General features: G+C 53.1%; 1 protein-coding gene across 5 annotated transcripts in view; it reads right to left on the reverse strand.

Annotated features, from left to right (window-relative positions):
• The window catches only part of ASTN2 (astrotactin 2), a 377208-nt gene that overhangs the window by 245437 nt on the left and 108674 nt on the right, over window positions 1-23097 (reverse strand). For all 5 annotated transcript variants that reach the window (XM_074609111.1, XM_074609113.1, XM_074609112.1 and 2 more), the window contains exons 4-5: window positions 10862-11011; window positions 2697-2804 (exon numbers count right to left, since the gene is read on the reverse strand). In XM_074609111.1, the coding sequence (XP_074465212.1) occupies window positions 2697-2804; window positions 10862-11011 (258 nt within the window). The remainder of the gene's footprint in view (window positions 1-2696; window positions 2805-10861; window positions 11012-23097) is intronic.

Here is a 23097-nt window from a genome sequence, read left to right on the forward strand (position 1 = left end):
ACACGCAACCATGGCAAAATCGATACGGGAACATCATTGTAAGAATTAACCATGTCCGACGACGCATCTGTCTCTATTAGAGTTATGATCTCGTCCAATTATGGATCTTTGCTGAACTTGTAATTATGAGTTTGGTACTGTGACTTCCCACTAAGCTATTGCTTTCCTTCCACGAGGGAGAGAAGAGTCAATGAAAGGATAATGGAAAATTCCTTTCAAGGACGCTGCGATGGCAAAATTTAGCTAGACAGGAGGGGAAATACAATGGGGACTTTATGCAAGACGATTCCCTCGGTTGGCCACCACCGAAGAGGAACAAACCAGGTTCTCACAGCATCACTCAAACGCTAACGCAGATCTAACAGCCAGCTCTGTGCAACCGCGCGAGACAGCTCTTCCTCCCGAATTCCCTTCAAACCCAGCCATCAAAGCTGCCCAGGTGAACAACAGCTTATTCAAAGGAAAATAAAGAAATTCTTCCCATTTATCTATTCCTTTATATTTGCCCTACAAGGAAGCTTAAACAAACAACCCAAAGCCAATGAGTATGTCAATAAGAGTATCTTTGTACCCGGCATCCGGCAGGAGCGTGTTTCGAGAGACTGACAGAGCACTTGACCTCATGGGGAATGGCGTCGAGGCACGGGGAAAGCAAAGATTTATCTGAGATTTATCTGCTTTTCATTAAAACACAGGTTTCCACAGCTCACTCGCGTGCCCTCTCCCCCTTCCTTTGCGGCAGCTGAAAAAAACCCCAACCTTCAGTGACTTTTACAAAGTGCCCAAGGACTTTCACACCCAGCCCAGTATTTCAGAATAACTCATTGAAAAAAAATTACTTTAGCACTTGGGAAATTTTCCCCCTGCACCAGCGACTTTTTGGGACCATTTCTTTTTCTCCTGTTTGCAACACAACCAAGTTCTTCCTTCCCTTCCAAAGCAAACATCGCACATCATTTTTCCCTTAACGCAGCTACGTTTGTACTGCAACAGGTAACTTTTAACTCGCGAACTCTCTCCCCGCTTTTCATCAAAAGCCCATTTTAAACTCGGTGAGAATTTCTTATGGTTCTGAAACACGTGGAAGAGAAAAAGAAAAAAAAAAAAATAATAAAAATTTGAATGTCCTGCCTTCCAGCAGGAACGAATGCAATACACCCCCTGTGCTTGCGTGTGTTTATTCCCATGCGCGGCCGTCAAGCTGATGGGAGGCGTTGAGGCAATTTCACATCCAAATAAACACGTTGCGAGCATTTATCGGAATGCCTGACCATTGAAACTAATGGGGCCGCCTTTGCTGGGGTGGGCGCAGGCATCTATCTGGTGTGCTGCGCTCTGCCGGCGCCCGGCTTCGTTCAGAAAACAAACGGAGGGAGCAGACCCACGCTGCAAGTTTTAAATTGCTTCCCAACGTAGCTCTTTCCTGACAGCGATTTTTCAAACCGCAGCAGCAGCGGCAAGGCTCGCCCTGCCCTGTCCTCTGCCAAAAAGCTCGGTCCAAGTGTCCCGAACAAGCGAGTGGAGGAAAACGCGGACACTGATTTCAAACTGCAGATGATATTTCAGTTTCACTGATTTCAGTTTCACTGATTTCAAACTGCAGATGATATTTCAGTTTCTCGGCTCCTCTAACTCACAAAAAAAAAAAGAAAAAAAAAAAAGCCTGAAGGGACTCTGGTCTACAAATCCCTGCCCCAGCCCTCATTTTGAATTTGTTCCTTTTAATTGCCTCTGTGCCGAGAGGAAGGCTGGGAAATTTCCGCCCGGCAGATGCTTTGCTTGGGAAATAAAGGGCTGAAAACAGGAGTTTGGAGTGAGGCACTGCCAAGGTGACAATCCCCACCAGCTGCACTGGCACCAGGCTGATGATGGACACGGTCACCACCCGCTGGTGCAGCTTTAGGGAAGCGCCAGGGCACGTGTAATGTAACGGATAATAGAAACCATCAGAGAAACCCAGAACCTCAGCAACATCAGTAGGAACTGCTATTTACGGCTCCTGCGTAGTGCTGCATCACACCAAGAGCATATCTGGGGATGTCCTTATCCCTACGGACTGGTATTCATAGAATCACAGAATAGTTCGAGTTGGAAGGGACCGTGAAGATCATCCAGTGCCACCCCCTGCCCTGGGCAGGGACACCTCCCACCAGCCCAGGTCGCTCCAAGCCCCGTCCAACCTGGCCTTCAACCCCTCCAGGGATGGGGCAGCCACAGCTTCTCTGGGCAACCTGGGCCAGGGGCTCACCACCCTCAGGGTGAATAATTTCTTCCTCAGATCTCATCTAAATCTCCCCTCTTTCAGTTTAAAACCGTTCCCCCTCGTCCCATGGCTCCCCTCCCTGATCCAGAGTCCCTCCCCAGCTTTTGTGGAGCCCCTTTAGGGACTGGAAGGGGCTCGAAGGTCTCCCCGGAGCCTTCTCTTCTCCAGGCTGAACCCCCCCAGCTCTCTCAGCCTGTCCTCCCAGCAGAGGGGCTCCAGCCCTCCCAGCATCTCCGGGGCCTCCTCTGGACCCATTCCAACAGGTCCGTGTCCTTCTTGTGCTGAGGACTCCAGAGCCGCACACGGTATTGCGGTCCTTCATAGACTCATGCAGTATCAGAGAGCATCACCCACAGAAACGTCATGGTGCTCAACCATGTTTTTCCCTCTTACACCCATGTGCACCCCCCCCAGCGCCTATATCATTTTGTACCTTTGCTTCGCCTCCGGCTCCGGTACTGCTCCGTGTAGAAGGTTAGCTGGGTTTCATCATCCGCCTCCGAGCCAGAGTTGCCTTTGGCACGTCCAAACCCAATCCCACCTGCAAGCAACAGAGGGGAGAAAATCAGCCCTGTCAGCGGGGCTGGACGGCAGCAGCGGGGAGGGGGGAGAGCCTCGGCAGAGCTGCCGGATTTGTCCGGCATCCACCATTCCCGGCCCAGGTGCTCTGCTCGGGGTCACCAAAAACAACCAGGGACTTTTGCCCACTTAAGATTTCACTGGTTTCTTATTGTCAAGAATCAAGACTCCATGGTGCCAATTACGATGCGAATGTAAAATGCTTTCTACCCCCAGGAATATATTTTACAAATGTATCGCTATGTATTTACAAAGAAAACCTCTCAGCGTAGAAGCTGCTCTCCCCAAGGACACCTACACGGTGACGTACAGTGAATTTTAGGTGTCTGCGTCAAAGCTAACCCGGCAGAGCTAAACAGCGTCGGGGGGAATACAGCACTTGGGGGGCCCCCGCTGCATGGTGAGGGTCTGGCATCCCTCCCTCAGCACCCGCTTTGGCCCATTTGGCTCCAGCAGCTCGCCGTGATGGCCAGCAGCTCCCGTCCCTCGCCCACAGCGTGGCAAGGAGCTGAGCTGGCTCCTGGTTTACTCGGCATCTCCCTCCTGGAGACGGAGCCGGCGCAGGATGCTGGAAAAACCCATGTCGCTTCGGCCGCTGGACCCACCAAGGAGCGACGGATGCTTAAAAAGCGACACAGACTCTTAACTGGCAGAAGTCCTTCAATCCTCGCTGAGCTTAAAGCAAAGAGGCCTCTGGGGGTTGACAGTGGCCCTTTAAACTGCCATTAAAATATTTTACTGTTTTTAAAAAATCCTTTATTCTAGGCAGAAGCACAATTTCCTCACTTCTTGGCAGGAGAACAGAAAACGAGCAGTGCCTTCTGCCCTCTGAAATCCTTAATCACCGCACTGAGAGGTGGCTGGCGGGAGCCAGGGGGGACACCGGGAGCTCGGCACGTGGCTCCTGGCCCCTCCGTGCCCTGACCTGGCCACACAGTGCCCTCGGGGGGGGGGCTGTACGGGGGGGTAAGGAAGAGGCTCCGCCAGCTCTTTTCCTCCTGAAAGCGGCAGGAGGAGTCAGTGCTTGCACACAGCGGCATTTAGTGCCAGGACATGGTGTCTGGGGGGTTTATAGACCCCAAACCGTAACCCACCTTCAGAGCCATCACAGCGATACTTCAGGATACACCCGCACCCAGCGACCGGGGTTTTGAAGGGCACAGCGGAGCGGTAAAACCCATCAGGCTTATTCACATCAGCAAGGAAAATCTTAATTAACCTGGGCTTTTAATGCAGACCCTTGGGCAACCGGCCAGGGCTGCGGCTCTGCCGCCCGTCCCCACTGCCATGGGCAAACAGACACCATTACGGGAGGTTTTCCCCCCGCCAGAACTCTTCTCCTCCGCCCGGGAGAGGGACCTGGACGCTGCCTGCACAGGCAGGACATGGCATGTCCCTCTGCCATCGTCCCATGAGCCAGACACAGTCCCTTTCGGGCAGGGAGATGGCTGGGGGTGGGCAGAGGCAGCAATCTCTGATGCTTGCTCCACTCTTGTACCCCATTGACATGACCAGGCAGCCAGTGCAGGCAGCGGACAGGCAGCAGGCAGGCGGCGGACAGGGAGCGCAGGCGGCGGACAGGGAGCGCAGGCGGCGGACAGGGAGCGCAGGCAGCAGCCACTCCACCAGCCCCCATCCCAGCCCCCCTCCGGCCGCTCCGTGTTTGTTTGCCGGCTGCGCCTCCGTGATGGATGGCGCTGACATGTTAAATTACTCAGGCTGGATGTCTTCGGAGAGCTGGTGACAGCGATATTGCATTTTCTGATTACCCAGCACTGCGCAGGATGTATAAATACAGGAGTCGGGAGACCCGGCGCAGGTCCCCAGCCCGCAGCGGAAACGTCTCCTCTGACCCAACACGCAGTGGCGGAGGTCAGCTCGGAAACACGAGCTTAGGGCAGAGGAACGGCAGCAAGGGATGCACTTCTACCCCTTCATGCTATCAAGGATGCTGGAACACATCTTGGCGGTGGGTTTGGGGGTCCCAGAGCCCAGTCGAGGCAGCAGGAGCGCTGATCCTGAACTGATCCCGCTGTGAATCTGATTTCATCTTTAACGGGTCCCAAAATCTTCCTGAAGCATCCCTATGAGATGGTTCGCACTTGGGGCAATACCTCCTGGACCAGCTCCACCTCGGTGACAGGCTGCTGATCTGGACACAGGGCCGAGGATGCCCAGGACGGGGCCGAGGATGCCCAGGATCAGGCAGAGGATGATAAGGATGAGGCCGAGGATGCTCAGGACAGGGCCGAGGATGCTCAGGATCAGGCGGAGGATGATAAGGATGGGGCCCAGGATGCCCACAGCAGAGCATCCCCATGCAGCCGCTGATGGGTACGAAACAGGGAGAGCACCCAACTAAAGCCAACCAGCCCTGCCTGCCCAGCACGCCTTTTCTCTTTTAAAAAGAGAGAGAAAAATCCACCAAGTCACAGGAAAAAAAAAAAAAAAAAGAGGGAAAAAAAAAAAATAAAAGATCCCAAAAAAGATCCCAATCGCCAGGACCGATCACAAAGCAGAAGAAGATGCTTCAAAAGAGAGACAAACAGCAGCTTCGCCCCGCTGGGTCCCCGTAACCCACCGGCATCTCTCTGCAGCGGTTCCCCCCGGGGAGCTACATCCCCTTTACACCCACTTTACTCCTGTTATTTAGATTTGAGGAAAAAACAAAGCTCGCCCGTCGTCCCCCCCCCTCCCTCCTCCCCGCCTCCTGCCCCAACGCCTGGGGACCAGGCGTTGGGGCAGGAGGCGGGGAGGAGGGAGGGGGGGGGACGGGCGAGGAGGGGGAGCTCAAAAAAGATGCTTTCGCCTCTAATCCTGTTTGGAGATTTACAAACTCGTTAATCCCTTCAAATAGATCGCAAGCCGGGGCAGGGCGTTTGTTTGGAAGCACCCCCCCCCCCCGCTTTAATTTAGCGGGGTGCCAAGGCAAACACCTCTCGTTAGGGCGTAATTAAAGCCGGTGGTTGTCCAAGGGGGACACCGAGGAAATAAAAACTCCGTGATTAGAGGCTCCACCATCCCTAAAGACTTTCTGCTAGCTAAAGCCACGTGTGGTTTGTTGTTTGTTTTGTTTTTTTTTTTTAAAGGTGCGTTTTTGTCATTAAAAAGGGAAAAAAAAATATAAAAAGCAAACCTGACATTTTAAATCCTTTCCCCAAAAGCCAGGAGGTTACAGAGCATCTCAGGCAAACAACTGTGGATGCAAAAAGGATCAAAGCTGAGTTAAAAATAAAGAAATAAGTAACAGGAGCTATTTGGGTAACTCCTGTTTGAGGCCACCTTGACCTCAGATACTTAATCCCTCCCAAGCTGCATGTTATAATAGAAATAAAAGCTCACTTTGTCCCCAAAACTGTCACGCTGTGTGACACCTGTGCCTGCGCATCCCCTCTGCCCGCAGCCACAGCCCCACTGCCAAACGCCAAAGGATTGTCTACATCCCTCCCCCTCCAGAAAAAGGGCCAAACCCTGCACACCCCGCGGCGTTCAAAGACCCACGACCTCCCCGCTCGACTGCGTTCGCTTCGCTCCAACCTCCACGGGACGCCTGCCCCGTGCAACGCAGCCTCCCGGGCGCTCAGCAAGCCCCGCTGCTCCCAGCCTTCCCAGTAAAAACCAGGTGAGGAGCCCCCTTCCCCACCTCCCCAGCATCGCGGCGAGGCTCCTGCACCGAGGGCTGGCAGGGCTATACAATTAGCTAAATGGACATTTTCACTTTAATTAATTTACCCCAACTGAAAAACCAAGTGTGGCCAGAGAAAGGTAAATTAGAAGCAATTTTAGAGAAGGAAAAAAAAAAAAAAACAAACAAAAAAACAAACACGCAAACATTTTCTTTTGAAATGTATCCAGTCAATGCACACAAAAAGAAAAAGAAAAAAAGCACTTTAAAAGATGACGTGCTCTGCTCTAGTTTGTCATTGCAGCAGGGGGACGCACGCACGCACACGGGCTTCAGCTGATGAAAATTCTTCCTCCTCGTTGATCTTCCCTTTTCCTTCTGGCTGTGCCCAAAAAAACCACACTGGTAGAACAACCAGGTGACGGCCCCACGGCTTCCACTGTGGAAAACTGGGATCCCCGTGATCTCAGACCGCAGCCTTCGCGCAGCTGGGAAGGGTTTTCCTTTCACTGGGGAGCGACTCAGGGAGCTGGACTTGATGCTTTGACTCGGATGAGGTGAGAGGTCCCAGCTAAACCCCAAAATTGCCTCACCAACAAAATGTGATGATCCGAGGGCACCGTGGGACAGAGGGTTCTCCTCCCTGGGGTAACTTTGGATGACTTATGGCACAGCCAAGACCTCTAAAGCACAAGCAGCCGCGGCCCTGACAAACAGCGCATCCCGTCTCAGGCAGAAGGATCTATTAATTGCTTATTTCTTCTCAAAGCCAGGGTGCTTTTAAAGGCCTGCCCCAGGAGAGGGCACCAGACCCCCTCTCTGCGCAAACCGGCCTCCCCCAAGGCCACCTCCTGTCCCGCACCCCCAACAACTCCCCCAGCCCCTGGGGCGGGTGCAGGGTGGTCCAGCGGCCAAACCCACATCCCTCCATCGCTCAGGGCATCGCTTCCCAGTTTAAGCCCCGCTCCAATGCAGCCGGGTTGGGATGCTCCGGGTACCAGCCTGGCTCCTTTTTGGGAACCAGTAAATCCAGCAGCATCCTTCCCTCCAGTGCTGCCAGCCCTCAGAGGAGATATCTTCCTTCCAGCCCCCACCCTCCTGCACCTCGGCTCTTATCATCCTCACTCTCCTTTTATTATTTATAAACTCTAAATGCACTTCACTCGATAAAAGTGTTTGGGGAGAAAGTTTATATGAAAAAGGCATTAGGCAAAATAAAGCTATATGGTACTGTAAATGGAGAGGGTGGTGTGTTTTGTTTGTTGTTGTTTTTTTTTTTTTTCAAAGTCGATCTTCTCAGCAAAATATGACCTTTTCCCAGAGCTGTTAGAAACACTTAGCGCAGAATCAGATTTAATGACAAGCAATAGGCAGCAGTTTAAATGCACTTAGTGCGGGGAAGCCAAGCAAGGAAAAGCTCATCCCAGATTTGTTTTTGCCGGGCTGGGGCAGAGGGCTGTTTGTTTTCTGGGTTGGTTTATCCCACCCTTCTGCAGGAGCAGCTCTCGGGAGCCCTCTCCGAGCCCTTCCGTAAAGGAGGAAATCCTGTTGCTGTGCACGGCTCCTGCAGGGAGAGCGCTCCAGCTGCAGGGCTCTGATGAGGTTAAGCATTAATTAAATCGAACCGCGAGAAAATAATTACACACATGCATCCGTCAGGCTGACTTGTCACTACCCAGTAACAAAGCTGGACGCAAACTCCATCAGTGGAACTGTCACACGGCTGTTAGGAGGAAATAAATGCATCCCAAACGGACAATTTCATTTAGGGGGAGGAGAGAAGAAAAAAAAAAAAAAGAAAAAAAAAAAAACGACCCACGGATTGCAAAGGACTAATGAGGCGAAGGGTTCGTGTTTGCAATTGGATGTAAAATGCAAACATCGTGAGTTGTGATATCATCGTTTAACCTTAATGTCTGATAGCTCGCCCGCCAGAGGGACAATTAACCACGGGCTCTAAAAACAAAACCCCCAGCACGGGAGAGGCACGGGGAAAGCTGTGGGTACAGCCTCCAGAGCCCGGCCACAGCTTTCACAAGTGAAGTGAAATTTAAATTAAAAGGAAAAGAGGACGGGATGGGGCTCTGGGGAGTGAGATCTCCACTGGAGGTGCTGGAACTGGCTTGCTTTTTGGGGCTGCGCACTCACTTCTGACGCTTGAGACCTTAAAATCTCTTTTTTAGGGTGTGCTGGTGAGGGCTCCCATAGGTGGAGATGCTCAAAGTCACAGTCCCGTCCTGAACCCCTGCGGTACGTTATGCCTTGGGCAATTAAGGGCAGAACCAGCTCCCCACTGTCACCGACAGCACACGCAACCGATGGGAACAGAGACCAAGGAAACCTCAGCAGGTTGGGCACCGACAACCCCATCCTGCCCCGGTGCAGACAAGGGAAGAGCCATGGCAGCACCTTCCCAGCTAACCCGAATCCTTCCCTTCCTGCCACCCTCTTCCTTTCTACCGGAGCTCACCCAGCGCACCAGGAGACAGCCAGAGAGCAACCGGCACGGAGGGGTAGGGCTGTGGCCAGGCAGCTGGGCATGCTCTGGCTCCCGGGGTGTCCCTTCCCCACCGGGAAGGGCATAAGAGCCCTCAGGGAGACAATTTGTTTTCTCCAACGTGGGTCTGGCCGAGCCTGCTGTTGGGGACCTGCTGGACAGCCTGCTTCAACTGCGAATGGCTGAGCATTGCCTGGGCGGTGGTGGATGAAGGGATGGAGGGATGATGGGGAGATGATGATGGGGAGACGGAGGGTGACCTCGCCAAGCACCACGAGTGGGTTGCATGGCAGTTGGAGGGGACATTCAGCTCCCCATCCCAAGCAGAGATACTGGGCACGAGCCAGTCTCCAACCCTCCTAGGGAGGAAACACAAGTTTGGGCAGAAATGGAGGGCAACGAAGGACTCTGGTGATGTCCTGATATCACTGACTGTGGCCGTAGCCGCTGACGGGCAGAGGGACCAGGGGTCAGCGGTCGTGGAGAAGACCTCCTGCTGCCTTGGAGCACGGATGGGGATTTGTGGGGAGGCAGGGGAGCTCCAGCCCGGGGAAGGTGGGAGACGGAGGATGCATGTCCCCAGAGACAGAGGACAAGCCAGGCTGGCTCGCGGCCACACTCTGCTCCCAGCAGCGGGGGGCTCTGCCTGCAGCTGGGCACCGCGTCCCCTCCTAAGCTCAGCTGCGAGGATTCATCGACTTGCTCCATTAGTGACCAAAAGCCCTCTTGCCTTCAGGCAGTTTAAAAGTGAAATAAAAACAAAAAAAAAAAAAAAAAGAGACTAGAGCAAGGACTCAGGGAAACTGCACCAGACAGTCACTGTGGACCCCAAAACACCCACGCTCACGCACGCTAAAATACAGATATATGTATTTGAATAACTACTAAAAAACAAACCAAATAATTTAAACCAGTTAAAGAGTCAGAACATTTTCTTCACACTAAGTGAATAATTTATGGGCAGAGCTATAATAAAAAAAAAAAAAAAGCCCTCTCCAGGCCTGTGTTGCAGGAAAATGTATCCAGAATAGAAGATCACATTTCAGACTCATAAATAAATGAAAAACAAAACCAACAGTAAACAAAGAAAAGTATTTTCTGCCCAGTTTCCGACACTGCCACTGAGACCCGCAGTGCGTGGGGGCAGACCATGGCCAAGGGACCCCCCTGCCCGTCATCCCTAGAGGGACCTTGATGCCTCCTCCTCTTCCTCCTCAGCTGGAAACCTGCACCCAAACCCTCGGCACTCACCACTTAACCCACGGCCATTACCGTTTTAAGCACCGCTAGCAATAGAAGGAGGCAATCTCCCTTGCTAAGAGGCAACACAAGGACCAAATCTTGCTCATGGGGCTGTTCCAGCCAACCTCCTGCTCTTGCTCCAGCCTAGCTGGCAATGGCTATCAAGGCTACCACTAAAACTCAGCAGCCCCCAGCACACTTTTGCACAGTGCAGCCTTTAGAGCCATGAACGCTGCTCCCACCCTCCACGTGGCCCCTAAAAAGATAGTCCAAAAACCCCAAGAACCGGGAAAGTGCAACGAAGAGAGGTCCCAGTGATGTGAGCTACAGACAAAGTGAACTTCACCCCTTCCTCCAAAAGAAAAATTTACCAAGAAACTGTATTTCACTCCTACCAAACCTCAGTTAGCCGGGGCAGTTAGCAGGGACTGTAGACCTGGATAAATCCCGGGGGGGAGGACGTGAGGTGACACCACTCCCAAGCACCTCCACCAGACCACTCAGAAGATGCTGGTGTGGGGTCACGGAGGAGATCTGGGGTTCCCCACGCGCAGCAGCAAGGGTGAGGAGCTCCTGCCTTCCTCCCCAGCCCATCTCTTTTGGCTGTGGCCAAACCCAGGACATAGAGGAGCAGTCGGTGACGGTGGCAGCCTACCTCGGGGCCGACTCCGGCGTTTCCGTCTCCCCACGGACGTGCTGCGCAGCGCGGGCTGGAGCTGCCCGATCTCAATAGGCGTGTTGGTGCGAAAGCTCTCCTTGAACTTCTGCATCAGGGACTCCACCGTCTCCTGCGTCACCTCGGGAGCTGCAACACCGGCAAAGGGACTGCTGTTAATGAACGACCGGGCCACCACGTCCCCACTGCCCGTACAACCCCTTCCTCGTGGAGGACAGCGGGAGCAGAGTCCTGGGGGCAGGACCTCTGCCATGACCTGCTGAAGTCACCCACGGGGACCCATCCAGCGCGTTCCAAGTCTTAGCAAAACCACAGAAATTAGAAAATTGTGAGTTTATGGAAATTGCATTTTTCACGCTGCTTTCCAGCATTTTGGATTATTCCTCACCTCTTCCCCCAGGTGCACGCAGGGCAATTGGAAGCATCGTGCCCTTATCCAAGTTACAGCCTGAAGGATTCCAAACACAAAGGAACCCCCCCGAGCACTGAGATGGCTTCGGGTTGGGTTTAATTCTGCCCTGGGAGCTCAGAGTCGAACCCCAGGCTTGGCAGCCTTTTGGGGTGGTCAGGTACTCCCCAGTAGGCCAGTTTGGGATTACGGAGCGATGGCCAAGGCTGGGGTGGGAGCCGGGAGAACGATGTAGAGCCAGTGCAGGCATGGCCCGAGCTGCAGCAGGAATCCCTGGGATATTCCAGGGGCCGCGGTCCCAGGCTGGGCAGCAGCACCCGAGCTCAGGAAACAGCTTGCTGTGACGCCCCACCGCACGTCACAGCTTGCTGACATTTAAACAGCTCCTCTCCTTTGCTCTCACACACTCCCTACCCAGAAATGCTAAAAAAAAAAAAAAAAAAAAAAAAAGAAAAAAGCCTCAGAATTGTCCTACAAAACTCGCCACCCACCCGCACAACGGGCAGCTATGGGAAATCATGAATCCACTCGCAAAGAGCGAAGATGAAATTCAGGATCAAAAGGTTTGTCCTCCTGCAGGCCACAGAGGTCTCCCAGGTTTAACAAACGGTTTGGCCTCTGTCAGCTCCTTGAATAAACTCATTAGCCGAACATAACCTCTGTCCTGTCTCCGTTTCGAGCGTCACCAAGTCCCTCTGCCCAGCTCCCAGAGCTCCCCTGCCCACGGCGTGCTCCATCCTGGCAGGGATCACAGGGATCACTGGCCCTGTAGCCACCCCACATCCCACTCGGATATGGGATGAGCGAGTGCCTTGGAGCTCCCCAGCCTGCTGGGAGATACAGAGGATGCATCACCCACCGCATCTCCCGGGTCCAGAGACACATCAGCTCCGTGTGGAGCTCCCCGGGCACCCGGCGAGCACAGGGCGCGTAACTGCTCCGGAGCACAGACTCCAATTCCCTTCGCAGCATGTGGCAGGGTCTGGTTTAGTGCAAAATAAGAAGGCGGCCATGCAGGACGAGGCATTTGTAACGCTAGACAAGGATTTGACTTAAATGTGTGGAGTCTGCAGCAGACTCCTCCGACAGCCACCCATGCTGCAGGGAGGGGAGAGCCCCCGACCACCCCGTGCCACCAGCCCATGGAGAAGCTCCCTCTTCCTTCTCCCCTTCCTTCTCTGGAGCTGGTCCAGAGACGGGCAACGGAGCTGGTGAGGGGTCTGGAGCACAAGCCTTGTGGGGAGTGGCTGAGGGAGCTGGGGGTGTTCAGCCTGGAGAAGAGGAGGCTGAGGGGAGACCTTCTCGCTCTCTACAACCCCCTGAAAGGAGGGGGTAGCCAGGGGACGTCGGTCTCTGCTCCCAAGGAACAGGCGATGGGACAAGAGGAAACGGCCTCAAGTTGTGCCAGGGGAGGTTTAGGATGGATATCAGGGAAAATTTTCACACTGAAAGGGTTATTAAGCACTGGAACAGGCTGCCCAGGGAAGGGGTTGAGGCACCGTCCCTGGAGGTGTTTAACAGACGGGCAGACGTGGTTCTTAGAGATATGGGTTAGTGATGGGTTTCAGAGTTAGGTTGATGGCTGGACTCGATGATCTGAAAGGTCCCTTCCAACCTGGGCCATTCTATGATTCTAAATCCCAAAGGCAATGTCCTCGGCTTCCCCAGGGGCAAGAGGCTCTCGACCACCCCCAGGGTGCACTTCTACTCCCGCAGGCTGCAGAGAAGGTATGGAGATCTGCCGGGGTCATTGGGAGGGGGAATCCTAGAGAAAAGCAGAGCGGCTGCCATGCCTGCAGGTGCATCGGAAAGGCTCTGGAGAGGATCCATCCACCCAGTACTGCCACATCGGGCGACGGAAAGACGTGGATCAAAACCTCTGCCTGCATAAGCACCGAAGATGGGAACCATTTCAGGAGAGCTCTAGGGGACCAGCTACGTTACATCTTCCAATTATTCAACCCCAGGCACCACAGATCAAAGGCAGAGCTCCCCAAAGCCCCCTACATTTACGGCAGGCACAGCTGGATCCTGCGGTGTTGGATGCCCCAGCAAGCAGCATCGCAGGGGTATAAAATAAAATAATGAAGTCAAGAGCAGGGAGAGGTCTCCAAAGGGCATCTAAGTGCCACCTCGGATGCCACACACCCAAGCCCTTCTCTTGCAGGGCTCCTCCGAGGCGTGCAGGAAGGAGGGGAGGGAAGGAGGAAAGGGAAGGATGCTGCAGGAAGGAGGGAAGGGAAGAAGGGAAGGATGCTGCGGGAGGGAAGGATGCTGCGGCTCAGCACCCCGCTGCCACGTCTGCAGGGGGAAGCCCGTCCCTGCAGCTCCTTCACCCGGGAGCAAGCGTAGCAGGGCCTCCCTGCGAACAGATGGCAAGTTATGTGAACCTCGGGGCTGTGCGATATATAACGTGTGCAAGGAGAGACGGGAGCTCGGGAACCGCGCGGCTGAGGCTTATTTACCGAAAGGAAGCCAGAAGGAGAGCGCGGGAGGGGGAGGAGGAGAGGGCCATGCCTTCAGCTAGCAACGAAACACGGCGAGGTCGCAGCTCTCTCGTGGTCCCTGCTCGGCTGATGGGAGTAATTAGCGCCGCCGTGATCATACCCCATCTGGCCACCGCGCTCGGCACATCCATCCAGAGGCCTCCGCTCGGGCATTCCTCAGTGGAGCAAATACCAAAAGCAGCGGGGAGTGTTACCTTCACGGGGAGAGGGTCCCTGCGGTCACTGGCTATTTGCGATGCCATTACAAATACTTATTCCGGGAATGGGAGCAAAAAGCTGGTGCATCTCAGTGCTTTGCACAGCTCCTGTGCGCCAGCACATCCTTGGCCGCTCCATGCCCCTGAGCTCCGGTGTTTGGAGCAATGTGGGGGGGAACGAAGCAGAAAAGAAAAAAGAAAAAACCCTTGTCAACATGATCTCAGGAAGTAGAGTTCGACATGGCCAGCATGGAGAAAACCCTTGCTGACAAATGAAAGGTAGTCGGGCTTCAACTGAGTGAGCATCAGGGGCCAAGGATGAAGGGAGGACCCTTCATGCACTGCCAACCGTGACAAAGGGAGGGAGGAGAAACCAATGCACTGTAACGTCATGAGACACAGCCCTCCCTGAGGCTGCGGGGACCCTGTTGGCTATGGGGGGGTCCACCACATCACAGAATCACAGAATGGTTTGGGTTGGAAGGGACCATAAGGCCCATCCAGTTCCAACCCCCCTGCCCTGGGCAGGGACACCTCCCACCAGCCCAGGTTGCTCCAAGCCCCGTCCAACCTGGCCTTCAACCCCTCCAGGGATGGGGCAGCCACAGCTTCTCTGGGCAACCTGGGCCAGGGGCTCACCACCCTCACAGCAAACAATTTCTTCCCAATATCCAATCTAAATCTACCCTCTTTCAGTTTGAAGCTGTTACCCCATGTTCTACCATTACACTCCCTGATAAGGAGTCCCCATCCTTCCTGTAGGCCCGCTTTAGGTACTGGAAGGCTGCTATAAGGAATCCATAAAAGAGAGAGAGTCCACCGCAACTGCCACCTGGGCTATGCCACCCAGGGATTGCCATCGTCAGCCGTCTGAGCCTGGACAGCTAGGGGCAGGAACCCACCACCCACCCAGACCGACATCTCCATGGGCATCACATAACCGCATGGCAAACACAAGTCCGCACACAGGCACCGCCCTGCCACACATGCACTGCACACATGCCTGGCATTCCTGGCATTCCCATCTTCCACCAAAGTTTTAAAAGAAAAGGATGGGAAGAAGTGCTACCATGGGATGGACAATGCCCTTACTAATTTGCTTTAACTTTTGGTCAGGCCTGAAGTGGTCAGGAAGTTGGACTAGATGATTGTTGTAGATCCCTTCCAACTGAACTATTCCACTCTATACCATTCTATTCCACACCATTCTACACCATTCCATTCCATTCCACTCCATTCTACATCATTGTATTCCATTCCACACTACATCATTCCGCTCCATTTCATTCTATCAGAGTCATAGAATGTGTTGGGTTGGAAGGGACCTCTAAAGGCCATCTAGTCCAACCCCCCTGCAGTCAGCAGGGACATCTTCAACTAGATCAGGTTGCTCAGAGCCTCATCCAGCCTGGCCTTGGATGTCTCCAGGGATGGGGCCTCCACCCCCTCTCTGGGCAACCTGGGCCAGTGTCTCACCACCCTCACTGTAAAGAACTTCTTCCTCATGTCTCATCTAAACCTGCCCTGCTCTAGTTTAAACCATTGCCCCTCGTCCGGTCGCTACACGCCCTTGCAAACGGCCCCCCCCCAGCTTTCTTGTAGGCCCCCTTCAGGGACTGGAAGGGGCTCTAAGGTCTCCCCGGAGCCTTCTCTTTTCCAGGCTCAACACCCCCAGCTCTCTCAGCCTGTCCTCACAGCAGAGGGGCTCCAGCCCTCGGATCATCTTCGTGGCCTCCTCTGGCCCCGCTCCAACAGGTCCATGTCCCTCTCGTGCTGAGGGCTCCAGAGCTGGACGCAGCACTCCAGGTGGGGTCTCACCAGAGCAGAGTAGAGGGGCAGAATCACCTCTCTGGATCTGCTGGCCACGCTTCCTTTGACGCAGCCCAGGATGCAATCGGCCTTCTGGGCTGCCAGCGCACATTATTGGCTCCTGTCCAGCTTTTCATCCACCAGTACCCCCAAGTCCTTCTCCGCAGGGCTGCTCTCCATCACGTCATCCCCCAGCCTGTACTGATAACGAGGATTGTTCCAACCCAAGTGTAGGACCTTGCACTTGGCCTTGTTGAACTTCATAAGGTTTGCTCAAGCCCACCTATATACCCCAGCTCTGCCCTGCAAGACCCGCCTGGGCTGCACATACCAAACAGGGGCTCAGCCGGCGGCTCCGGCACTGCCGCACTACCCGCAGGCTGCTCCCCTCCCCAGCACGATGCAGCCACATCGTCAGCGCCTCGGCACCGGCTCCTCCCAACGTCGGCCGAACACGACTCAGATTTAGAGGCGATAGGGCTGTCCTCTCCTTGAGTAGAGCTTGCCAAACCGCCTTCTCTCCCATCCCCGGTTTCCAGGAGATAAATCCATCGGGGCTACTGAGCCCACATCTCCGTCACCGCGGTGAGAGTTTCTCCAGCTTGGCAGAGGTGGTGAGATCCACCCCGAGGTTTAGCACGACGCTATGATCTCAATCTCACCCCGTCCCACAGCGAGGGCCTTCGGCAGCGTAACAACCCCACGAACAAGCTGAAGCAGAGGAAGCTCGAGGCTCTTCAGCTTCTGCAAAATCAGCTTCCATCTCCGGCAGCAATTTAAGGACGCAGCTGAAGGTCACCGTACCTTTGTAAAGCACACTACATGTTCCCATCGTACACCTCCCTCCTGTCCACCCCCAGACGCTATTTTGAAAGCGATGTGTTTTCCTTATGGCTCCCCTACTCGCTTGCACATCTCCCACAAAACAATTCATACCAATAGCCTTTCTTTCTTTCTCCCATCCCTTTTGCTGGCACAAATTGCGGGGGGAAAATATGTTGTTTGGCTTAAAAAATTGCAACAACAGAAAAAAAGTCATCAACTGAACAATATGAGTGATGTTTGGGTAAAAATACATTGCAACAGAGATGAGAAGTGACAGCGCTCGTTCCGGTGCTTGCGGGACTCCTGGAGCAGCCAGGAGAGCAGTACCTTTCCCAGACACAAAGCTGGGTATGGGGGGGCTGTTCTGGGGAGATACCAAAACAGGTATCTCACCAGCTTCAGCGGCCAGCAGGGATCCTCCAAAACACAGTCCCAGGCCTGGATCAGCGCAAACACGCACCACCTGTACTTGCAAGACCTACTAGTTGCGTACCTCTACTGGCTACGCTTGGATGGTGCCTCTACCATCCCAGGACATTCCCAAGCGTCCAGCTCAAGGGACAAGGAACTGCAAAACCCCTTTGACTGTGCAACCAGCAGAGGCTGGGAAGCCAGGATGGAGCCAGTGGCGATGGAAGTGCTCCATAGCCCTTGGAAATCAGCCCTCAACCTCGCTGAGATATTTTAGGGTCTCCAGACATGGCCTTGGAGGATCCCAGTGGAGCAGCTGTAGAACTGCCATCAGCCTAAGCCAATGCTCCTGCTCCCCACCGAAACTCCATATCCACCCAGGACCCGGCAGCCCCATGCGATGCTGCGCTGGACGCCGGTGGGGCAGGGCAAGACCAGCAGCTCTTCTCCAAACCAACCTCAACGCCTCGTGGTGTTGCCAGGTGGTTGGGAGAGCTGGACGGCCCCAGGGCTCAGTTTTTCTAGCTCATCAAAACAGAACGGTGAGGCTTAAAGTCTGCAAAGGCGCCAGCTTCCCCGGGTCTCCCTGGCTTTGGTGTTGGGCTTAAAGTTTCAGTGCTTGGAGCCATGACCATCCCTGTCCTCCTCACAAAGCCTCTACGCTCCTACAGTTGCACGGGGAAGACTGGAAAGGCAACAGCAGCTTCTGTTAGAGCTTCCCACACTAAGTATTGAGTAAAACATATTTTTAAAAAATATAGTGTTTTTAAGCATCTAATTTTCCCATCCCTCTCTTTGATTTCTGAGTGTCAGAGGGCAAGTTGTTATCGATTCCTCAATGTTACCAGTGGTTTAAAATGCTCCCAGAGTTTTGGAGAGGGGAGTAACTCACAGAGCAGCTCAAGAGCTGCTTGACTGACTGCGCCGCTTCGTCGGAATCAAAGTGTTTTGCAAGAACACGTCAAACTCAATTAAGGAACAAACGGAAAAGTTTGGCTACAATTAGAAGTCAAGGTTAGTGGGGGTTTTACCTCCCAACCTGTGCACGCATTCGTAACGGCACCCGTGGCCCACGTGTAGGACGCAGCCCCCTCGTCTGAGATACCAGCTCTTCCCCATGCCCATCGCCTGCCCTCTCACCGACTGCTTCCAGTGGTTTTCCAGATAATCCGCTTTTTCTAGGCACAGGGGAAGGTGCACTCCTGGGAACAACTGACGCTGGCTCAAGAGGTCTAATGCATCATCACGTCCATAACACACCATGTCAACATCGGGTATGTGTAACACGATTTAACAACGTTATATCATTGTTCCCTCCAAACAGAACGCCTGAGTTTCAATAACCACATTTTGTTCTTTCTGGACCGGTGTTTTGGAAATTTCTATTCTACAAAGTATTTAAAGAAATCAGCTTTCCGATTCTACTTGGGATGAGTGTAAATTTCACAACACTGGAAGTTCTCCACATGGTGGAAACTCTAAATAATGGGTGTTTTCTCACCAGCTCTAAATAATGGGTGTTTGTTGCTTTTCGAAGCATGAAATAAGCAACAGTGTTTGTTCTGAAACTGGGATGTGGACTGATTTCCAACAGTGCCACCCTGAAGGTACTAAGCTCCAGAAAGCAAAGAGCTTTACTAGCATAAAATTAGGTAATTACACCGATGCCTAACCGATGACGGTGGGAGAGATTTGTACAACCGCTTCACGCATGTTAGGATGAAAACACAACTGGAGAGTGATGTCCTGCCACAGAGCACAGTGGATATGAGAAGACATGAGGAACACCTCGCCGTCTCTTTCTCCAGCCACCAAACACCTCTACCACCCCTCCAGCAAGAGTCTCTGCCCCCATCGGTCCCCCGCTCTCCATTAGTCCACATCATATGAGTCTATCATTCGTCTATATAGAATCATAGAATTGTTAGGGTTGGAAGGGACCTTAAAGATCATCTAGTTCCAACCCCCCTGCCCTGGGCAGGGACACCTCTCACTAGATCAGGTTGCTCAGAGCCCCAGCCAGCCTGGCCTTAAAAACTTCCAGGGATGGGGCTTCCACCTCCTCTCTGGGCAACCCGTTCCAGTGTCTCACCACCCTCATGGTGAAGAGCTTCTTCCTAACGTCCAGTCTGAATCGACCCATCTCTAGTTTTAATCCATTCCTTGTAGTCCTGCCATTACCCGACATCCTAAAAAGTCCCTCCCCAGCTTTCTTGTAGTCCCCCTTAAGATACTATGCCACGTGCAAGCACAACGTGTCCAAGAAACACTGGGAAGCTGCTGGCTGCATGATGCAATCAACTCAGCATATATATATGGAGATATATATATTAAAAAAAATATATATATATAAAAACATCATAACAAAGCACAAATAACCACACATACCCATACATCAGGGGACCGAGCACCGCCTGCAATGCATACATCTCTGAGCCATCCTTAGGCGAACCCAGCAGGGGAAATGCTAGAGGTGGCACGGTGCACTGTGCCGGAGCTGGCCCCCAGCCCAGCCCAGCCTGCCGCCGCCGCGCCAGGGAGGATCCACCGCTCGCCAAGAGGCTCTTTTACACAGAGAGGTTTTCAGACACAGACACACAGCGATATGGGAACCCGGGAGCATTTTGAAAACAGGCTCGTATTCCACCTCGACTTTTCCTTTCTTTTCTCTCCCGGTCCTTTTTGTTGGGTTTTAAAATAGAAAACGTATACATTTTTTAACATAGCTATTAATACTCAGGTATTAATACATTAACAGATTATTATATACCTTAATAAATCTCTCACTATAAAAATAGATTTCTATAAGTAAAAATCTTATTTTAATTGCAAATTGGAGGGGGAGGGTAGCAGAAGACAAGATAAAGTTTTATTTGAGATGTCTCCTTTGAAGGAAACTGAACAAATGTACTTTCCTCCTTCATATATTCATGAGATGACTGCTTCCCTACCCTGTTCTCCACCACCCTCCGCTCCGGGCTCAGAGCCAGCACAGTCCTTATCTGTTATGAGGCAGGGAAAAAAGCCACTGATAGGATCAGGAGTTTTCAGTAGTTTAACAAATCTGAAAAAAAAGAAAGTCTCCATTGGATTTTAATAAAGCTCGGGGTGCGTGATGGGGAAGGGGGGATGCCGGGAGAGGCTGGCGTGCAGCACGGGAAGGGGATGGAGACCCAACGTCGGCTCAGCATCCCGCAATGGGGATGGAGACACGGGGAGCACCAGGACACCCCACAACCTCTCTGAGCACGCACCCACTCTTTCCTTTTCCTCTTTATTCCAAACCTTTGCCTTTTCCCCCCCATCTACAAAGAGCCGGAGATCATACCTGGAGCTCCTGTCCTTGCTGCAGCCAGGTGAGCTGCTACTCAAACTGGCAGGACCCAAGGGAACGCCCATTCCTCTGGGATGGGGCATCGGAGCCCACGGCAGCACCTTCCCAGCACCGGCTGCCCTGACCCTTCCTCATCCTCTCCCCAGTCACGGCGCTCAATCGCTTCCCAGCTAATTGCCTCCACTCATGTGTGCAAACTAACCGTTTACTGGAAAATGCCACGGAATGTTAATTTCATTCGGAATTGGGTAATTGCAAAGCACTTCCATTTTTTTATTATAGGAAATGAATAAGCATTGTATTAATAGCATCGTTTCCAACTCCAACCACAGTCGCAGCCCCATCGACGGAGGCTGTGAGTTGTTCGTCACTCCACACTTTCCCTGCCTTTCTGTCTTCCTCCTTTCCCTTCTCCCTGCCATGCTCCCAATTTCCCGTGCTGGTAATTAAGATAATGCAATATAAGTACAAACACGTCGTGAAAGATCAAACACTGAAGAGCCACAGTCCAACAGCCCCCGCCTCTGCCTCGCACCTCTGCATTGCGAGCGTCTTTCAAAAGCAGACAGGTCTCTGCGCTCCTTGGGCTGCTACCAGTTGGGTTTGACCTTCCCAGGAGCTGCTCCCGACTAGGAAACCCTCAGCTCTTCCATGGGGCAAAGACTTTTCTAGAACACTGACATTTATCTCTTTACCCCATTTCTCCTTCTTCAAGGAAAAGCTTTTGGCCACGGGACGCAGCCCTGTGCGTGAAGCCTGCCCCACCTCCCCCTGCCCCAGCACCGAGAAGGTTCAGGCCACCAGAGACTCTGCTTCCCACCTTCTCCACTCTAATAAAACCCTAAACTTACCTTGTTTTATGAGACATCATAACATTTTCGCTCACGCAGCGAGCAGAGAGGAGCAGGGAAGATGGGCAGACCCTCAGTAGCAGCTAATGCTCCTCAAGTTATAAAATAATTGAAAAGTTAAATAAGAACACTCTGGAGGAAGCTTCGGATTTGCTGCTAATGGGCACATGGAGAAGTCTGGACTAATGTCGCGTGGAGGAGAGCTGCCGGCTCAAGAGCACCATGCTGACCTCCAGCTCCCTCTCTCCACTGCAAATCTCCTACAACTCCACAAAACCAGGGGAAAACCACGCTGGGAGCCAGCTGGGGGAGACCCAGCGAGGGCAGGAGAAAGCCCCATCCCCACCTGGCTGAGGAACCTCCACTGGAGGACGAACCTGGAGGCAGCGGCTCTTCGGCGTCTGTAAGGCAGGAGGCAGGTGAGTGTGCACAAGTCCCAGCACCCCCAGGGATGGGCAGGGAACAGCAACGGCTGGCAAATGTGGGTGGGAAAGGTGGCATGGTGGACCCCCTCCAGCCTCAACCATCACTCAACTCCCTGCTCGGCAGCAAGGTGCGGAATGAATTTACTAGTTGGAAATTAAATTTTCTTTGCCCAACAGGCAAAGGGATACCAGTACAGGGAAAGGGTAACTCCATGCCATGTGCCGGGGAGAACAAAGGAGCAACATTAACCTGGAGGAGAAGGGGAAGACACCAAAACCCCGTATTGCAATGGGGCCAAGAAGCTTCAGCCGTGCACGCATGGCACAAACACCACCCAAGGATCCCCCCTGCAGTGGCAGGGACCAACCACCGGATCCAGGCAGGAAAGAAGCTGCTGAGAGCTGTTTTGTTGGTTCAGGAGAAGACCTGGAACTGGGTGTAACACCTGGAGAGCCCAGGCTATCAAAAGCGAACCACTTCCAAGCCACACAGCCGAGGCAGTGAGGCCGAGCATGGCCAGACCCCGCAGGACCCGGTGGCTGAGTCGCAGCAAACGCTGTAACTCAGCGGGGCCGTCAGGAAGGATTGATTTGAAGCACCTTGTTAATAAGTTTCCTCTCCCGCAGGTCCTTCGGGTAGGTCACTGCCTAATGATGAATGGGGCTGGAAGGTGCCTGCAGACCTAATATCAGCGCAGGTGCCCGGCCTCGATCCATCTTCCTTAGGAGCCAGCTGACAAAACTAACTGTCTCAGTGCCGTAGCCAGGTAAAACACGACCGGTAGGAGGAGGACATGCAAACAGAGCGGAGAGCTAGTGCTATTGCTGCCCTCCCTGCTCCCCTCCCCATAAAACCCTCGACCCCAGGACGGACCGATGGGGAGAACATCTCACACATGACCGGCAGAACCACGATGCTGCTAGAAGTCAAGGTGAAGAAGCGCTGAGCATCACAGACCAAGAGGAACCCACTGCTCTCATGCAGGCACCTGGAGCAGCCTCAGATCTGAGCCACGCATCCCAGGGGCTGCCCAAGCCCTCACCAGCATCTATTTATTTCCAGCAGAAAAGGCAACACCGCGGGATTGTTCTTCTTCCCAGCCCCCATGGTTGCTCCACACCAGCACCATGAAAGGACTGAAGCTCCCCCAGGTCCTCTGCACTGCACACAAGGCAGCTGCAATACGCAACCCAGCACAGAAACCCAGGAGAGGTGAGGACACTCAAGATCCCTCAGGGTCTCCTAAGGGGAATAAGCAGCCACCATATTATTTTTTTAGATTCTGCATCAGGCAAAAAGAAAAAATTAAAAAAAAAGCATTAGAGAAAAATCATCTCAAAGCTAAAGCTAATCCTGGTCAACAACTGGCCTACAACCCAGCTACGCCTTAAATAATGTAGTGCTTTATCAAACATTCATAGTGATGCACAAAGTGATGAACAATGC

This window comes from Larus michahellis, chromosome 15, assembly GCF_964199755.1.
Source record: "Larus michahellis chromosome 15, bLarMic1.1, whole genome shotgun sequence".
Taxonomy (NCBI): Eukaryota; Metazoa; Chordata; class Aves; order Charadriiformes; family Laridae; genus Larus; species Larus michahellis.